The sequence below is a fragment of the Myotis myotis genome, unplaced genomic scaffold, assembly GCF_014108235.1.
Source record: "Myotis myotis isolate mMyoMyo1 unplaced genomic scaffold, mMyoMyo1.p scaffold_m19_p_8, whole genome shotgun sequence".
Taxonomy (NCBI): Eukaryota; Metazoa; Chordata; class Mammalia; order Chiroptera; family Vespertilionidae; genus Myotis; species Myotis myotis.
Genome location: NW_023416390.1, coordinates 14,643,567 through 14,662,904, shown reverse-complemented (window position 1 = coordinate 14,662,904; position 19,338 = coordinate 14,643,567). Strand labels below are relative to the sequence as shown.

The following is a 19,338-nucleotide window of genomic DNA, read 5'->3' as shown; positions in this document are numbered from 1 at the left end:
TTGCAGGGAAGGGAGCCCCGCACCGTGGGCGGCTGCAGACAACTCCCAGGAACTTCGAGCTTAGCGTTTCCCGCCCCGCGTCTCAAGAAGGCGTGATTAGCATTCGCTCCGCCCCTGTCGCTCCCCGCGCCGCGATTGGCCCGCGCTGCTCGGCTGCCCGCTCGGGGCGGGGCCGCAGGGCGCCGGAGGAGAGGCCACGCTCGGGGAACAGTGGGCGGGGACGCGCGGAGAGCGTGGCGGGGCAGCCCACCAACCGAGCCCCAGCTCGAGGGGGCGGGGCCGGGGCGGGGCCTCCCGGCGGGCATTAGAAGCAGGTGACCGGGCGGAGTGGGAGAGGCTAAGTCAGCCCGCGGCCGTGACTCCTCCGCCGCAGTCGCCGCCGCCGCCGCCGCGCGCCGTTCCGTGCCGGCCGGAGGTGGGCGAGAGGGTGCGAGTGCGCGGAGGAGGAGCCGAGGCGGGCGCGTCCCAGGAGCGCCGCCGCCGCCCCCCGGAGTCGGCTGGAGCAAGGAGCCCCCTGCAGGGGAGGAGGCGAGCGGCGGGCGGGACGCGGCGGCGGGCGCGCACCATGCAGTCCCGGCGGGGCCAGCGCCGACTGTTCGCGGTGCCGTGAGGCGGCGGGTCCTCCCGGCCGCCGCACCGCCTCCCTCTCGCCTAGGTGCTGCAGGCGCGTTCGCCCTTCGTGCGGCTCCGGGACCCCGGCGGAACGCACGGCCTGCCCCTGCCCTGCCCCGCCCGGATCATGCGGGGGGCCCCGGAGGAGGAGAGGGCGAGTGACGGGCCTGCGGCGATCGCGTTCCGGGGGCGACCCCCTCTTTGAGACGCCCCCACCTGCTGCCATGTGCCGCCGCCTCGTATACCCAGCCTGTCGCCAAACTTTCCAGGTGCCAGCTTGGCTCTGAATCGCGTTTCTGAGCCGAGTGTCCCAAGGACGGAGGACCCAGCCTGGCTGTGGAATATCTGCTTCTTTCCGGATCCGCGGAAAGAAGGTGAGAGCCCGCGCCTGCCCCTTCTGCCCATTCTCCCCGGCCCTCTGCCCTTTTCTGGAGGGGCTGGTCGCTCTGACCCCGGGCTCCAGCCTGCAGGGCCCCGTGGAAAGGGAGGCGGGGTGGGGCGTCAGCAGTTCGGTTTCAGGAGGTGGAAGGGAGAGCTTAATCTAGAGATTTGGAGACCGCTTGCGGGGACTGAGCCGTTGACTCCCCTCTAACTGGGAGTGGTTGCGATTTTTCTTCTTTTTTCAAGAGTACTTTCCCTGGAATCGGAGCCCTAACCGCCCCTCCCAAACCCTATCCGGAGAAGGAGCTAAGCACGGAGGGAGGCAGCGCCTTCCCGAAACAGTTTGTCTTGGGGCGGATTTCTTGAAGAGAGAAAGAGCCAACAGGTTGCCAGCCCCGGCGCCACACACACGTCGGCGGAGAGGGAAGCCCGGTCCCGGCTTCCCCGGCCTGCGTCGGCCCCGCGCGGGCTGAGCGAGGCGAGGGGGAGGGGGGGGCTATGGCTCGGCCTGACCCTTCTGCGCCGCCCTCGCTGCTGCTGCTGCTGCTGGCGCAGCTGGCAGGCCGAGCGGTGGCCGCCTCGAAGGCCCCGGTGTGCCAGAAAATCACGGTGCCCATGTGCCGCGGCATCGGCTACAACCTGACGCACATGCCCAACCAGTTCAACCACGACACCCAGGAGGAGGCGGGCCTGGAGGTGCACCAATTCTGGCCGCTGGTGGAGATCCACTGCTCTCCGGACCTGCTCTTCTTCCTGTGCTCCATGTACACGCCCATCTGCCTGCCGGACTATCACAAGCCCCTGCCGCCCTGCCGCTCCGTGTGCGAGCGCGCCAAGGCCGGCTGCTCGCCGCTCATGCGCCAGTATGGCTTCGCGTGGCCCGAGCGCATGAGCTGCGACCGCCTCCCCGTGCTGGGGCGCGACGCCGAGGTCCTGTGCATGGATTACAATCGCAGCGAGGCCACCACGGTGCCTCCTAGGCTCTTCCCGGCCAAGCCCACCCTCCCAGGCCCGCCGGGGGCACCCTCCTCGGGAGGTGAGTGCGCCGCCGGGGGCCCGTCGGTGTGCAAGTGCCGGGAACCCTTCGTGCCCATTCTGAAGGAGTCGCACCCGCTCTACAACAAGGTGCGGACGGGCCAGGTACCCAACTGCGCGGTGCCCTGCTACCAGCCCTCCTTCAGCCCCGACGAGCGCACGTTCGCCACCTTCTGGATCGGCCTGTGGTCCGTGCTGTGCTTCATCTCCACCTCCACCACCGTGGCTACCTTCCTGATAGACATGGAACGCTTCCGCTACCCTGAGCGCCCCATCATCTTCCTGTCCGCTTGCTACTTGTGCGTGTCTTTGGGCTTCCTGGTGCGCCTGGTCGTGGGCCATGCCAGCGTCGCCTGCAGCCGCGAGCACAGCCACATTCACTACGAGACCACGGGCCCTGCGCTCTGCACGGTAGTCTTCCTGCTGGTCTACTTCTTCGGCATGGCCAGCTCCATCTGGTGGGTCATCCTGTCGCTCACCTGGTTCTTGGCAGCTGGCATGAAGTGGGGCAACGAGGCCATCGCAGGCTATGCGCAGTACTTCCACCTGGCCGCGTGGCTCATCCCCAGCGTCAAGTCCATCACCGCACTGGCACTGAGCTCCGTGGATGGGGATCCGGTGGCCGGCATCTGCTATGTGGGCAACCAGAACCTGAATTCGCTGCGCGGCTTCGTGCTGGGCCCTCTGGTGCTCTACCTGCTGGTGGGCACGCTCTTCCTCCTGGCAGGCTTCGTGTCGCTCTTCCGCATCCGCAGCGTCATCAAGCAGGGCGGCACGAAGACGGACAAGCTGGAGAAGCTCATGATCCGAATTGGCATCTTCACGCTGCTCTACACCGTGCCCGCCAGCATCGTGGTGGCCTGTTACCTGTACGAGCAGCACTACCGAGAGAGCTGGGAAGCCGCGCTCACCTGCGCCTGCCCGGGCCCCGACACCGGCCAGCCGCGCGCCAAGCCGGAGTACTGGGTGCTCATGCTCAAGTACTTCATGTGCCTCGTGGTGGGCATCACCTCCGGCGTCTGGATTTGGTCCAGCAAGACGGTGGAGTCGTGGCGGCGATTCACCAGCCGCTGCTGCTGCCGCCGGCGACGGGGCCACAAGAGCGGGGGCGCCACAGCCGCCCGGGACTATGCCGAGGCCAGCGCCGCGCTCACGGGCAGGACCGGGCCGCCGGGCCCCGCCGCAGCCGCCTACCACAAGCAGGTGTCCCTGTCGCACGTGTAGGAGGCCGCGGCCCGGAGTGAGGGGGAGGGGTGTTTTGTTTGGAAGCTTTGCCAAGGTCACTTCCGTTTACCTTCCTGGTGCTGGCGCCCCCTCCTGGGCCAAGCGGGAGCGAGGGGGAAAGGGCCCTTTCAAGGGAGTAGCTGTCCCGGGACTTCTCAGAGGGGCTCAGCTCACGTGTATTCTGTCTTGCGTTTCTTGCTGCCTTCTTTAAGAGAACTCTGTTTTTAATTTAATATGTATTTTTTTCTTAATTTTTAACTTTGTTGCATTTTGGCAACAAAATTTACCTTTGCTTTGGGGGCTTTACAATCCTAACATTGGCATTATCATGAAGTTCCACTTGATTGAGGTTTCTTTGAACTGTGTGGTCTGAATTGGAAAAATATATTTCCTATATTTGTGTCTTTTTGACAAATGTGAACAGTGAAAGTGTGGGTTACTATGACTGAGAAATTGATGGGTGTGCTTTTTCAGCTTGTTTCTCCTCCTGCTGGCAGTGTCCAAGGTGTTTTAAGGTGAGCTGCTTGTCCCTGTTTATGAAACTCCAGGTCATGCCAACGAGGGCAGAATGTGGTTAGGGCCTCCCCAAAGTGGCAGGGTTAGGGAGTGTCAGTGACTGTTTTCATTCTAGCTTTGTTTAGTGAGCTTCGGGGTTTTTTTCTGTAGTACTTGTAACCATTCTTATTCTTAGCAGGACCAGCTTTTTGAATAAGTTAGAGGTAGCCCTCACAGCGCCCAGCAGAAATATTTGGAGTAGTGAAGACCTACGGGATGGAAATCGGTTGAGCTTGAATTCTAGACTGATAAGATGGCAGCTCTGTGCCAGAGGAGTGGGTGGTTCTTAATAGGCTTCAGTGATCCCATCTTTTCTTTTTTTTTTTTTTACAAAACAACTTGTGCTATAATTTGGTAAAAGTAAACTCACTCCTTCTGGAACTACTTAGTGATAGTTGCTAAAGGGGGCTGTTTGTAGGTTTAAGGACTAAAATGGATATACCTCCAGTAATTAAGTAAATTTCCAACATTTACTTGCTCCACCCCCACTCCACCTCCTTTATCATGTTAAACAGTCTTTTTGCTTTTCTTTTGCCTCCTCCCAGAGAGCTGTGATTAGAAACCACTCCCACCCTCCAACCAGGTGCTTGAACTGGGGGAGGGAAGCTGGCTACCTGTGAACAAACATTGGCAGCAATGAGAGAAAATAAGTGTCCCTGGATTTTGGATTAGTGTACAGCCAGATACTCCAAAAGCGGCAAGACATTGCTCTCTGAGGTCGCTGAAAACAATTGAGGCCCATAAGCACTTGCATTAGGTGTACCGCTGTAGCAGGAGGAAAGCTGTTTCTCCAGCCCCCGCCTCAAGGACATTTTTCTTTCCCCCTTTTTCTGAGAAAGCCGATGAGTTGAACGCATACATACACTTTGCTGTAAGAGGATTCTGTTTGCTTTCCTAACTTAACCATTCATATATGAAAGCCTATATGATGAGTATACACACAGATTTCTTTACTATTAGAAAATTCTGTTTACTTTCCTAATCTGTTGAACCATTCATTCATGAAGAGTGTGAGGCCGTGACTGGGGAAGAGGGTGATGGGACATTGGCCAGCAAAATACCAATGACCAAGGTTGAGTGGGGACTAAATTTAGGAAGCTAAAATGGCAAAAGCAATTAAAATTTGAGAACGTCTCCCTAGGGAGACACGTCTAGGGAATTTATGCTTCATTTATACCAAAGTTGGAAAAGTAAGATCGAAGCTCAGTTTAGTTTCTACTTCATGGATATTAAGTAAACAAATGAATAGTTCCCATAGTGAATTTAAACACTTTGCTGGGGGTGTGGGGAGCCTGGTATTATGGTTTTAAGGACTCTCAAAAGCTGTTCAGTTATAAAAATGCACTGCTCTTACATACTCAAAATTGAATCAGTTCTCAGTGGATTTGACAAAACCTAGTACACACAGCTTAGAGAACTTTTTGCACATCTTATTCCTCTGCTTATTCACATGTCTCAGAACCTTGAGATAATTCCCGAGAGCCCATTCTTCTCCTGTTTTTCAAATGAGGACCTTTTCTGAGCACCTTGACCTCTTCCCACACTTAGTATATTTTCCCAGAAAGGGCAGATGGTTCTGTTGTCTTCAGTCACTGTGCCTAATTTGGATTGTCCCCCCTGCCCTTTTCTTTGTGGAGGAATCTAGATATGATGCACCGTGTATCTAAAAGTTGTGGGATGAGTGGATGAAAGTAATTTAATTCTTCATTGAAAAATTTCTTTCATTTTGGCAACATGCCCAACTTAAAAAGAACCACCAATTTACTTTAAAAAATAAGACAGTTAACACAAAGCATACTAGGCCCAGGAAAGGCAATACAGGTAATGCTTTCTGGGGTCTACTTTCAGAGCTGCCTTTTGGTTTTCAGTCTGTTTTCAGCCTCGCTCTCCTCCTTTCCCTCCAGGAGAAAGCCCACCTGCTTCCCTGAAATCTCACTAGTATCTACCACCCCAACCCCTACCCAGGGGAGAGCAGCCGAGCTATTTATGGTCATTCCCTATTTCCAACCGGAACATTATCCCCCCTCCCCCATTTGCATTTTTATTATGCAAACAATTCATACTCATGAGAACAGTGATAAAATGAAAGGTCGTGGGGTGGTTTAGCAATTTCTTCCCAGCCAGCTTTGTGAAATTGGAGAGGACTGGGGACTTCTTTTGGCCGCATATGTGCAGCCTTGGGGCTGTTCCTTTTTACAGTTCAGTTTTAAGCAATGTCATACTTCTAGGTTAGGGGGGTGAAGATTTAGAAGGTTGTCCAGAGGAACTTATGTGACCTCTCAGTGAATCAGTTGTCATGACCTTAATTTATATTCTTTCCCTCCTCACATTTTGAAGTTGTCTAAATCAACAAATAATTTTTCTTGGTGCCTTATTGGTTTATCCTTGCAAACCTTTTGTCATATTTTCACCTGACCACTTCTAATGACGGGCCTGTGCAAGTGTGTTGTGTGTAATTGTGCGCATGTACAAGCTTAAATAATGTGCCGACGGCACTGTTTCCAAACTGGTATTCATTAGGCTGTTTCCTCCTGGGCCAGGGCTGCACTAATCCTGACACCGGCCGCCAGGAGCAAGCCTCATGGATCCCACACCGAACCTTAATAACAGCATCCGTGACCTGCACTGTCAAGAACAGAATGGGACCCCCAGAGCTAGGAAATGTAGTTGTATATTTTAATGAACTGCTACCCCTGCTAAAGAGGCTTCTTTCACTTTTGTGCTCTACAGAAAAACCAAGGGGGGTAGAAGGGACAAAGCTTTGAATAACTGCTTTCTAACACCGAATGTGGCAAACAGGACAGAGCACATCACAAATCTAGGCAGGTGTGAGGTAGTGTAGCTGAGATTTGCCTGCTCCCTCTGCATGTCCTTTCTTGCCTCCAAAGTCTAATCAAGTGATCTTGGGAAAGAAATGCCTGAGTTGGGGAGGGTGGTTCTGAAAGAAAAAGCTACGAAGACATTAAAGCAGGGTGAGGGGTAGGCAAGTCGCTAAGTAACCTGACTCAGAACTCGAAAACCTTCTAGCAGCTTGATGACAATTACAGGATTGATTTCAGCCAGGGTAATGCCTGGGGTACATCATTTTATGACAATATTGCTTCATGTTGTTATAAACTGTATGTATAGTATGTATGTGATATGGGTGTGTATATACATAATATATATTACATATATATATATATATGTGTATATATATATATATATATGAGAGATTTAGTGACTTTTGATACGGGTTTGGTGCAGGTGAATTAATTACTGAGCCAAATGAGGCACATACCAAGTCAGTAGTTCGAGTCCAGGGCATTTAAAGGGCATTTAATACTTTCTATGATTTCCATATATGTATAGTGCCTACCCCATGCAGTAGCTTCACAAAGACATCTCCAGAACTCATGAATCAGAGCCAGCGATATTTTGTTTGTAGACAATCAACTTGAATCTATAAGTTATTACTGGCAGATAATTATAATTGAGACCATAGCATTAACAAATGGAAACCCAGAGCATCTTGAGTTCTTGTTTTGTTTTGTTTTGATCCTGGAAGTCAATAGAACAGCTGTGTATGTGGTTATGTTAGTCTCATGATAATTTGCTGACCTTATTATTTCAGAAAAATTTTGTGTGTATTATATTTGTGGGAAGGTAAAATAATGCTTTGAGATTTTTATCAAATATGGAGAGTAGTTATTTATGAAAAACAAAGAAATGTCTATTTTTGTTTCTTTGTTCCCAACTAATGTAGATAAATTTTAAAGTGCATTAAAGCAATGGTAAAGAAAATGAGATGCTGTACAAGTCTTTTTCTCCTCATGCTTCTATGGAGACACACTGCTTTCTAAGAATATCTGAGGAGATACATGTATTCCAACTTCATAATCAGATTTCTTAGATATACTTAAAATATAAATGGTAATGTTTTTATTAATAAGAAAATCAAGCAAATTCCAATCACCAGAAACAGAACTAATGGAAACTTGTTTTACTTGAATATATTTCATGGGTTTCTCCTGCTGATCCTGTTATTATTTCATAACTCACTTGAAGAAATGAAGGGAAATACATGGAAGAGCAGACATTGCCTGAGACTGTTCTATCAACCCTCCATCTATACTGTATACCAGCGATTTTTTATCTCATGGCACACATAAATTACTCAAATTTTTGGCATACCAAAAATATGTATTTTGCCAATCTGACAAAAAATAGATATAACCTTGATTAATTTACCAAACATAATAATAATAATAATTATCTACCCTTTTTGCTCCAAAGTTGACTTTTAAAAAAATCAGATGCCTATCCTTGTATATAAGAATTTTTGGTACCAAGAATTAACCAATCAAATGCAACCTTATTATTCAATTTGACCAATAAGTTGCAACTCTATTATATGACCTATATATTTATGGTTCCAGAGAGGGTATTGACACCAGACAGCAATTGAATTGGCTGTTGTCATTTTTTTATCTGACAGTCTAAGAGAAAAGAGGTCAGTGTCCCTTATTACATAGTCAGGTATTAAATGCTTTAACAATTCTTATGGTTCACCAGTTGAAAATTGCTGCTCTATACCAAAACCTATCTGAGTAGATGTTTGTGCTGTTCTATGAGTCTGGTTGGGGAGCAGGAACTCCCCAAACTATTCCATCATTCACCAGTTAGAATCACAACTTGATATTAAGCCATAAATACAAGTCAGGAAATCCAGATAAGAGTTTAGAGTTGGCACCTTCCTGATAATCTGGGCAGATGCTTTGTAAACCTGAGATACTGTTGTCAGATTTTCTTACTTGCTATTTTGGCAAGGTACAGATTAGCTACCAATCTACCTCATGTGAATGCCTGGTATGTCTGTTCTCCAGCAGTGCACTGAGGCGTAAGTATGGGAGAAGATAGGTAATTAGGAGCTTATAATGTTTAGGGGAGGTAAGTCCAATATGAGTATATATAACTCAAAGTCAGAGTGAGTGCTGGGAACATGATCAGATTGGTTCGTTCGTGAGTTAGGGCAGTTGGGAGAAGAGGATACAGTGTTGAGCTGGATCCTAACGGAAGAGCATCTGTACCTGCTTGTACAGGACTCTCCAGTTGGCACCTCTTCCCAGTGCTTTCTCATTGCTCATTCCCCTCCTCCTCCGATGGAAAGGGAGGAAAGGGCAGTCACAAGCTGGAGCAAAGGGACTGTTGGGACTTAGACGCTGGAGAAATAGGTGGGCCCAGTGCATTACTGGTAATAATGCTTCCTTTAGTGATTTAATTACAGAGCTTTTCTGTTTGTCCTGAGTGGAAACATGATTGAGAGGCAGCAGCGTGTTTATGTGCATAAACTTGGGAACTAGACTGACTAGGGAATCTAATCCCAGTCCCACCATTTAAGGGCTGTGTGATCCTGGACATTTTAACCTGTTAGTACTTCAGTTTTCTCATCTGCGGGAGGGTAATAATATACTCATATCTTGGGATTTAGAGGATCTAAAGGATTAAATCAGGTAAGGCAAGGTCAAGGTAAAGCAAGGTAGAAGACACTGCTCAGGCAAGGAATGGAAAGGCAATTGAAACACTAGATTTCCAAATTTGAGTCTGTGTAAGAATCATTTGGGACTACTGAAAATTTAGATTCCTAGGCTTCAGCTTTAGGAATTGAGATTTGGTGGATCTGGGGCCCAAGAAACTGCTGCTTGCTGATTTTCTTTAGGTTTACAAAATAGTTGCAAAGATGGTTCAGAGTTCCTATATACTGTTTCCCCCTAATGCTAACATAGTATAGTACATTTGTGTAAACTAACAAGTCAACATTGGTTCATTACTCTCCAGACTTCATTTGGATGTCACCAGAATTTCCACCACTATTCTTAATCAGATTCAGGATCCAATCCAGGAATTCTACATTCCATTTAGAGAAACTTTCACAGGCACTTGCAGTTGATGAGAGGTGGTCTGGGGACATCTTGAGAAACGCTAGATGTAAAGGACTAAGCAAAGTCAAATTGCCCTATCCCAACATTGGGGAGATGAATGCAGTGTTTTTTATTTCAGAGAGGAAGGGAGAGGGAGAGATAGAAACATCAATGATGAGAATCATTTATCGGCTACTTCCTGCATGCCCCCTACTGGGGATCGAGCCTGCAACCCGGGCATGTGCCCTGGTCAGGAATCAAACTGTGACCTCCTGGTTCACAGGTCAATGCTCAACCACTGAACCGCAGCAGCCGGGCTGAATGCAGTTTTGAGGCAGAAGATAAGTTGGTGCAGGGTGTGGATATAGGTGTTGATTTTAGAACTGGGATGGAATCCCTTCGGTTAGATGAGGGGGTCACTTCAAGAAGCGAGACTTCTATTCCTAATGCCACAGGAAATGAGTTTTGGAATTTGGAATGTGAGGATGTTGCCTAGACTGAGGAGATACATCTAGGGTTGTGGGCAGCTCAGGGGAGTCAGCAAGTGCAGTAAATTGGGAACTGCTGCTTTGGGGGACACAGGAAGACTCAAATAGGGGATTAAAGAGGATTACAAGGGGCAAGATAACCTGTGAGCCATATGAAACTTGTATTTGCTGGACCCTGGTGATAAGGCTTTGGAAAAGGGTCACAGTAGTAACCAACATCAAGTGCTGCCCAGTGGACATTAGCAGGTCAGAGAATAAAGGCTGAGAGGATCTGGTTGAGGGCGAGCCCTCACCTGCAGTGGGAGGGGACAGAACATGGAAGCTCTGCCTTTGGGAGTCTGTTCCAGTGAGGCGGTAAAGGGGCCACCGTTTGGGGCCTAAAAGTAAAGATTAGTAGAAGTGAGAAGGGGAGATAAAGTAATGTTTCAAGAAAATGCTAGCAGAATCATTTGAGGTCTTGAAATAAAATACTATTGGTAACTTCTGATGCTATCACAGAATTTCTCTAACCAAATTACTTAGCTCCCTTTACAAGTTACAATAATCACCAAACTTGTTCCTTTTAAAAATATTAACCTTTTTTTATTTGATTCTGGATTCCTCTTAATTTCTAAACTATTTCACTTTCCTAGTTCCTTCTGCACCCTAGAGATCCTAAACCACAAACTGGTTTTCTTAGAATTTATTTCACATGACATGGCCTCTCATCTGACAGCCCCATTTAAAATAGTGAACAGCCTCAGAAACCAAGCAGACTGCGCCTCTGCTCTGGGGGAACAGGCTTTGCTGAAGGGCTCCAACATGCTTTGTGTTGCTTGCTGGCATGGTATCAGGCTGATCAGGTCAGTGAGTGGGCTAAGTGAAGACTGTAGGTAATCTAATCCTTAGCTTGTTGATAGACGCTAGTATAATCTGCAGATTCTGCAATGAAATGAACACTTACCTGGAGATTTCTCTACCGACTGTCAAGTGCTTTTCCAAGTAGCTCTGTACTGGAGAATGCAGCTTCTGGGAGAGGGAACAGGCTAGTCATTTTAGCTGTGGTCAGGGAGAAGTCTTGGGTGATGAAAGATTTTAGCTAACTTACATGCCATAGCTAAACACTTCCAAAATCACTGCATTACCCGAATACAGAGTGATTTCTTTTCTGGTAAATACTGGCTTCAGCATTTTATTTTATTTTTTTAAATCAAGGAATAGTGTATTTATAGACATAGGAAAACTCAACCAAGAAATGAACCATGAGCTGTCATAAAACCAGGATTCAGTGCTGCTGGGCTTCAATAATGTCTGGGCATATGGGATATAATAAGAGTAAATAATCTGGAATCTGGTCCAGCATAGAAGAAATTTCTCTTTAAAAAGAAACATTGGGCCTTAAGTTGTTTTAGGATGAACCGTAGGAAATTGCTGATAGGAAACCATCCTGTAATTCCTTTCTCTCTGGGGTGTTTACCTCGTTTTACCTTCCAAGTATTAACACAATAATGAATTATTCACAGATGTCATCTAATGCACCATGCCAGTGATGTTAAGTGTAATAAATTATCTTTAGGTTGAAAAGAGCAAAAGACAAATAAATGACTACATCTTAGAGGCAAGGGTCGAACCATCTATGGTCTGTTTAAAAATGCTTTAAGGCCTCACTATCAAAGCTGATGGGAAACATGTAGGTTAGGCAGAGACATAATGCTATGTGAACAGGGAGAAGTGTTACAAACATACTAGCCATGTTTTAATTAAAATAGGGTTTATTAGCTTTTCTTTTAATATAAACATGAGAAAAAACCACATAAGTTGTAGCATTCTTTTCAAAATAAAAATTACAATCAATACTTGAATCTCCAAGCTCAGAACTCCATAAACAATGTTTTTTTGAGGTGGTAGATTGTAATATTTTATATACCATTATTTTTTGTTTCTATCCTTTTAAGTGATGGAACCTGCAGCCCTCAATATAATGTGAAGCCTTGCTATACTGAAAGTATTCCTTGGCCTAGAAATGCTTTGTTTACAGGCAAAATTTCTAGGAATACATTTGAGAAGGTAAGAGAAATATTTTAAATAGTTGAGAACATTAATCTTTAAAAGTATTTCAAGTTTAGGCGACATTTTACCAATCTCCTAAAAGATTGATTACTTAACTCCCTGCCCTTTAAAGCCTGAGGTAAGAGTTCCTAATATTTGTATATGCTTCCTCTTAAATAGCAAGACTTACATGGGACACCTACAACCAAGTCAATATGTAGGATAGAAAAGCTGGTTCATTCACCTGTTTTCATAACACTACTTTTAGGGTCCAATTCCTTTCAATTTATTACATCTGAATAACACTGCTCCTCATAATCTTCCTTTACCAGAATTTAGGGAAACAAAACAATTTTGGTGATCAAAGCATGTATATAGCACAGATCTGCAAAGATTTCTTTTAAAGAGGAGGGCATTCCTATGAAGACACAGGTATCTCCTACAGTGTTAGTGCAGTTTTAAGCGGTGGTACTTGTAGTATAAATGCTACAGCCTCCAACACATTTGAAAGTTTAAATGTCTCTTAAACTTAGTTTTGTATATTTTAAATATTAAGCTTTTAATTTTTTGTTTCAATCCCCTCTTAAAGATGGCAAAGATAGGCTGAACCAAAAAATTAAAATTTAAATAAACTTTTTGGTTTCAGCCAATCTTTTGTCATTTCACAATTCGCTAAACTAAATAAGCAGGATATTGTAGAAATCCTTTTGTCTATTTTTTCCCCTCTGTCTACTATGTGGACATTTAATCTGCAGCTCTGGCAGTTTTATGGGAATTTTGAGAATGGGTATTAAGGCGGGTAGAGCAGAAATACAGAACAAATATACCCCTCTGCTGATTTTATGGAATAGCTCTAACAATTCTTGTCTTCCTGCTTCCTATATTTTTCTTTATATAAAAATGAAAATAAACTTATTGGTGAAAAAACCCAAAAAACTAAATGAGAAATTTAAACTTTCAAATTAAAGTCTGTAGCATTTATACTTCCGTACGAGTGCCCTGGAGGGTCCAAGCACACTATTATCTACGCTTAGAAATGCACTTGGGGAACACCTACTTCATTATCTGCTTATTATCACTGGACCACCACGTTGGTTGGAATTATGAAAGTACCTTTTGATACATTTATTTAACAAAATCATCAGAAAATGAGAAGAATCATTATAGTTGTTTTAAAATCCCATTATAGTTCTTAAGATATGCAGCATGGACCCATTCTAAGTAGATAATCAATACTGACACTTTCTCTTATCCCAAACATGCTACTGTGTTAATAAGTACTACTTGCAAAGAATCTGAATGAGAAGTGTTATTCAGCAGCTTTCTGATTTAAACTGTTTGCCAATAATGACTAGCAACTTCTACCATGTAATATGAAGAATCCTTTAATACCTAACAATGCTACAGTCTGTTCCTAAGTGGCTTTGTGAGTTGTTAGGCGTCCCATGTTTTAATGGTAATACTGCATTGATTGTAAAGGAATATGTAGCAATATTGGGAAGGTTTATTCCTTTTTTGGAGGGGGCGATTCAGAAAAGTAGGAAAGACATATAAGTTATATAGTTAGTGCCTTTCAAGCCTCAAAATTTAAACATGAATTAAAAAAAAAAAACTTCACATAGAGTTCACAGCTATCAGCCTACATTGTAAGCAAATATCTGTGTGGGTTGGGAGCTTTAGCTTTTGAGTGTTTTTTGTAACTAAAGGACAGAGTGTGATGCATTGACAAGGTCCCATTCTTTCTATGAGCATAGTCCTTGCTGCCCACGAGTCTCTTCAACTTGACGTCTGTCTTAGGTAAAAATACTAACTTTGCTGGTTTTTTGAGCAGGAGAGGTGCTATTTCTCCAGTCCTTGTAGATGAGGGAGGGGCTCACGACATTACCACCCCTCCCTTCTCCCTTAAGAGAGGATGGCTTTAGAGCGCTGAACACCAATAAAATTATCAGCACTAAGAGACCTTCTCAGAGCAGCTCTGCACAGGTCTTTGTCTTCGCACAATCTGGAAATAGCCTAGGAAAGGCAATCAAATAGAACACAGGTACAGTTAAAAACAAAAAACAAAAAACAAGGGTTCCAACCTTCACAAAAAGCATCACTGATAAGCCACACATTCACACTCCTTCCTAGAGTTCATAGTTACTGCTGCTTTGGGCAGCTGAGGTCTGCACTGCCAGGTACTGGGGATGTACTTCCTGCTAATTCGCTAAGGTGGTAAGTCCTTTAGGGGCTATGATTAGATTGCTAGAGCAAAGGGGAACTTAGAATTATTTAAAAATTGGGTTCTCAAAGAAGTCAAGAACGTAATAGGCTCCTAACAGCAGTATCATCTACTGCCTGTACACTTGTTCCTTAAACATAAAGAGCATACACTTGGGCAAATCAGTACTTACTCAGCTATTCAATTTCTATCCAATCTTCATTAGTTATAATATACTCTACGCAAACTTTAATGAGGTAAGAGTGTGCTGTACTTTATGGGAAGGTAGGGAAGGTCTAATGACTGAAGCACCATAAGGAACTATGTCACTTGCACATTAATTATGGTAGAAAAACGTCTTTTTCTAAAGTATCTTCCAGGTACCACAGAAAGTGTCCATTTTAAAACAGTCCATTTCAGATGTGAATAATTTTGTTGTATACTCACCAAAAGTCATAAGCCATAAATATTACTTTGTAACCATGTACTTTACCATACCCATTAAAAACCCATGTATTTTCTACACCTAATATTTGAAACACACATTATACATTGTAAGTATATGTCTCCCAGGTTAGCCACTAGTACTAATAAACTCATGGGACTGAACCATGATATATATAGAAAAGACATGAATTTGCAAACTGAATTAAGAGTGGTAAGTAGATTTTGTATGTAGATACGATTAGTGATACAGTTGTAAGAAATTATTCATGTACGGTTATAAAGGAAGGGTAGAGATTCAAATGGAAAACCATTAACAGATTAAATTTGATTTAAAACATTCTGAATTATGGTTGCAGAAGAGATCTATAATTTTTTTTTAATGTGGGATCCTTGTAGAAACCATAAGACACATGATGTGAAAGGGTTATAAACTCTTCAATTTGTTAATTTTAAAAAGCTTTTCATTTTCCTAATCACTGCTTAATATGATTTATCCACAAATAGCTTTGGCGACTGACAGAAGCCCCATTTAGTGATTCCACAGCCTTACCTCTAGATTCTGGGCTCTTTCTCTGCTAAGAGGAGCAAATACAAAAGGCAGGTCGTTGTCATCAGCTAAGGAGCGAAGGTCAAAGTAGTATTTGGCATAAACACTGGCAGGAACATTAATATTAAACTGAAGTAGCTCTAAAAAATGCCTTTCCATCTCATTCCTGGGGAGGAGGAGGAGACAAAACCAACACAGGACAATTTTAGTCAATTGGACTACTATCTTCAAAAATATCATTATGAGCTACTGGGATGGCTCTAAATTTTGTTTTGAAACAAGGCTACCCGGCTGTATGAATACACTAATGTTCAAACAAGGTACAGCTACTTGTGGTCCTTCCTGCATCCCAGCATTCTGGGTTCGGGACAAGGGGGGAGAGGTGACGGCCCTCTGTGCACTTGTGCTGCTGACTCGGGGCTCATTCTTCAGAGTTCCATTAGTGCAGCTGTACGCTTCCTGCTCCTCGCTCACTCACCAGGCCCCACTATAGTGCTCAGATGAAAGGAATGATGTATGCTGTTTCTTAGCCCTGAAGAACTTGCAGATATTTTCACCAGGCTGATAGCAGGAAAGGGATTAGGAAAGTAGAGATGTGCCAACAAAAGGACTGGGCACATCACCACGGCAACAAATGGATGCATCGAGAGCCTCTGCTATTATCCCTGAGGGGGAAAACTCTTGAAGCAGCAAGAATTCATCTCAAATAAATAAATAAGCCACATTCGATAGGAAAGCCTCCCCCTACCCCAGTGCATGGGGCTAATGTCAGAGGCCATAATGCAAGTTTTTGTTCACCTTCATCTTATGGGGTTAGCAACTGTCACTATGACAGGTCAGGATGCACTTTTTAAACTGGATGGCAGAGCCCTGACCGGTTTGGCTCGGTGGATAGAGCGTTGGCCTGCGGACTCAAGGGTCCCGAGTTCGATTCCGGTCAAGGGCATTTGCCTTGGTTGCGGGCACATCCCCAGTGGGGAGTGTGCAGGAGGCAGCTGATCGATGTTTCTCTCTCACCGATGTTTCTAACTCTCTGTCCCTCTCCCTTCCTCTCTGTAGAAAATCAATAAAATATATTAAAAAATAAAATAACTAGATGGCAGGAAGATTACAGACAGATGTCTTCTTGGCTGGACTAAACCCACTCTACGATATGACTTCTGATAGAGCAATCGACTCCAACTCCAACCTGTTTCTCCCATGTTGGGAATGCACAGCATTGACCTGAGGTGCTCAGCATCCACCCCCCTTGCCAGACAGATGGAAACATAGCCACAAGGGGTGAGCTCAATCAAGTGTGGAAGGCAAGTTGGGAGAGTGCTGTGCTATGTGACCACACTGCCATCACCTGCCAAGTGTTTAAATATAAAATTAGAGTAAATCATACTACTTCTACAGAAATCCCTTGATAGAATTAATTATATAGAAATAATACCTAAACAAACATGAGACACTTAATTTTTTAATATATTCATTTTTTTTAAAGCTTTAATAGTTTATCCATTGGACAGGTCAACAAAGGCTTGATGTTCTGCATGGAGAGCAGTCAGAATATGAGCAGAGATGAGGTTTTCTCATTTGGCGAACTTTTAACCTGACTGAACCTAATTCCAAAATTAATTTCCTATTCATATAGCCATAAGCCTATAGAAATGTAAATCAGATAATGTTTTGATAATCAGATAATTGGGACTTAATTTACTACAGGAATAAATGCACTTCAGTATCCCTTTTATGTTTTCTCCACTAATACATTGTAATTGTGTAGAAATACAGTACTTCATAGGATTAACATGTCTATTAATAGAGGTTTAATGATGGAAGGAAAGCATTATGCCTACAGAATATGCATATTCTGTTGTTTTTTGTTGTTTTTTCAATGGCTAGATGGTTGAATAGCATACTATTTACAGGCACAGCAAATTTTCTGAATAGCAGCTGCTCAGTTTAACTTATTCTTTTGAAGGGAAATATGTTCAAAAAAAGACACATAGATGTTGGAAAGTTTAAGAAAAAGCAGACACAATTTTTCAATTTAGACTCAAAATGAGATCATTACAAATAGTAGTCAACAGCAGGGGGATGAAACCAGTGTATACTAAACACTGTTGTAATGCCTTCCATTTTCAAAGATCAAAAACAAAAGCAGCCTATTATAAACATAGCTCCTGGTGTTTCTGTTCATATACAAAAAGCATTTGTTTACTACTAGTCATCGGGTAGCTAGACATTGCCACCATTGCCTCTGGTGCTCATGTCTATGAAAACCCACACATTTCCTTGCATGTTCTGATGTTATAACTACAGCCAGAGCCCCAGCCAGTTGAGGTGCAGGTTTTGAGAAAAGTTCAGCTATCACCATGGCAGGGCTAGTGTTAATGATCACAAATTCTCCATCCTTCAGGGGACCAGTTTGAAGACCCATGACAATGGTGATCAAAGTCACTTTAGCTTCTGCAACTCCTTAAAGTATTTCCATTTGTTTCAAATTCATTATTTGCTATCACACTGTTTGCTAAGAAGGCTACCAGCAATATCACCAAAACTACTCAGTGTATACTATTATCAAAGTGGACATTTGCCCCAAAAGCCACTTTGCAGATACTGACAATCGCTGGGGTCCCTTCTCTTGGTCACAAGTATCCTCACTTCAGTTGCAAATACGAACTCTGGTGATTCTGAATGAGTCTTATCTGGAGTAATGAGCAAAAGCAACACAAACTCTTGCCTCTGCCTGCTCTTCTTATGCTGTTCAATTATTATCAAGAGGAATTCTTTCACATTTTCCTAAATGCCACCGACAAAGAAAGACATTTTCACTGTCAGGTGGGCATTTGGAGAGTCTGCTGCAAATACCTTTTGGCTCATCCTGCCCACCAACCTCAGGGCCCTTCAATGTGGCCAGATCAGATGCCCATGTTAAGTTTAGTATTTCACTCTCATGCTAGCATGCCATCTCCAAAGAGCACACCCTCATGGTTACCTACAGCCCCCACAATGCACCGCTGTGGTTGCTGAGTGCCACAGGAAACTCAAATGGCATGGGCACTAAGTGGTGCCCAGTGATGCTTTGCCAACTGACTGAGAGGTAGGAGTTTCCTAACTCATCAGACCTATTTTTAAACACTTGCAATCCTCTTAAAAGGGCAGGCAAGAGCACAGGGATGAAGCCTTTATATGCAGCTAATTTTCCATCCTGGTTTAACAACTGAACTTCAGATAAAAAGGAGGGAAAGACCAGTTAAAGCAAATATACAATGCATGACTCAGGTTTAAGCTATAACCTCTCAATAGTCTAGAGGCCCTAAGACATTAACAGTGGCCAAGCATTTATTTCAAGGGTTAGATGCCCCTTAAAAATGGACTGGATCTAATAGATGGCTTTAAGAAAGTCACAGAGATATTTACTCTACTGTTGTTCGTGTAGTGAGCTTGTAAAATGTTTGTCAAAAACCATCAGAGACTGCCGAAACCGGTTTGGCTCAGTGGATAGAGCGTCGGCCTGCGGACTGAAAGGTCCCAGGTTCAATTCCGGGCAGGGGCATGTACCTGGGTTGCGGGCATATCCCCAGTGGGAGATGTGCAGGAGGCAGCTGATCGATGTTTCTCTCTCATCGATGTTTCTAACTCTCTATCTCTCTCCCTTCCTCTCTGTAAAAAATCAATAAAATATATTAAAAAAAACACACACACACACACACACGCACACATCAGAGACATAATTATAAAACAGACTACAGGCCCGGTGAACGAAATTTGTGCACAGGTAGGGTCTCTAGGCCTTGTCAGCGATCAGGGCTGGCCAGGCCTCCCTTCGTTCCATGACCCTGGTGGTCAGTGCACATCATAGTGAGCGATTGAACTCCCAGTCTCCCGGTTGAACTCCCGAGGGACACTTTGCATATTAGCTATATATATATA

The 19,338-nt window shown here is 44.7% G+C and overlaps 2 protein-coding genes across 4 annotated transcripts in view; one reads left to right on the top strand and one right to left on the bottom strand.

Annotated features, from left to right (window-relative positions):
• The first annotated feature begins 326 nt into the window (after positions 1-326).
• On the top strand, positions 327-7,590 carry FZD5 (frizzled class receptor 5). The gene is made up of 2 exons (XM_036319531.1): positions 327-986; positions 1,240-7,590. The coding sequence occupies exon 2, from the start codon at positions 1,492-1,494 to the stop codon at positions 3,250-3,252; it is 1,761 nt and encodes a 586-aa protein (XP_036175424.1). The 5' UTR covers positions 327-986; positions 1,240-1,491; the 3' UTR covers positions 3,253-7,590.
• A 4,338-nt stretch (positions 7,591-11,928) lies between these two features.
• The window catches only part of CCNYL1 (cyclin Y like 1), a 39,906-nt gene continuing 32,496 nt past the window's right edge, over positions 11,929-19,338 (bottom strand). For all 3 annotated transcript variants that reach the window (XM_036319533.1, XM_036319534.1, XM_036319532.1), the window contains 2 exons: positions 15,421-15,583; positions 11,929-14,236 (listed from right to left, as the gene is read on the bottom strand). In XM_036319533.1, the coding sequence (XP_036175426.1) occupies positions 14,126-14,236; positions 15,421-15,583 (274 nt within the window). In that variant the 3' untranslated portion in view covers positions 11,929-14,125. The remainder of the gene's footprint in view (positions 14,237-15,420; positions 15,584-19,338) is intronic.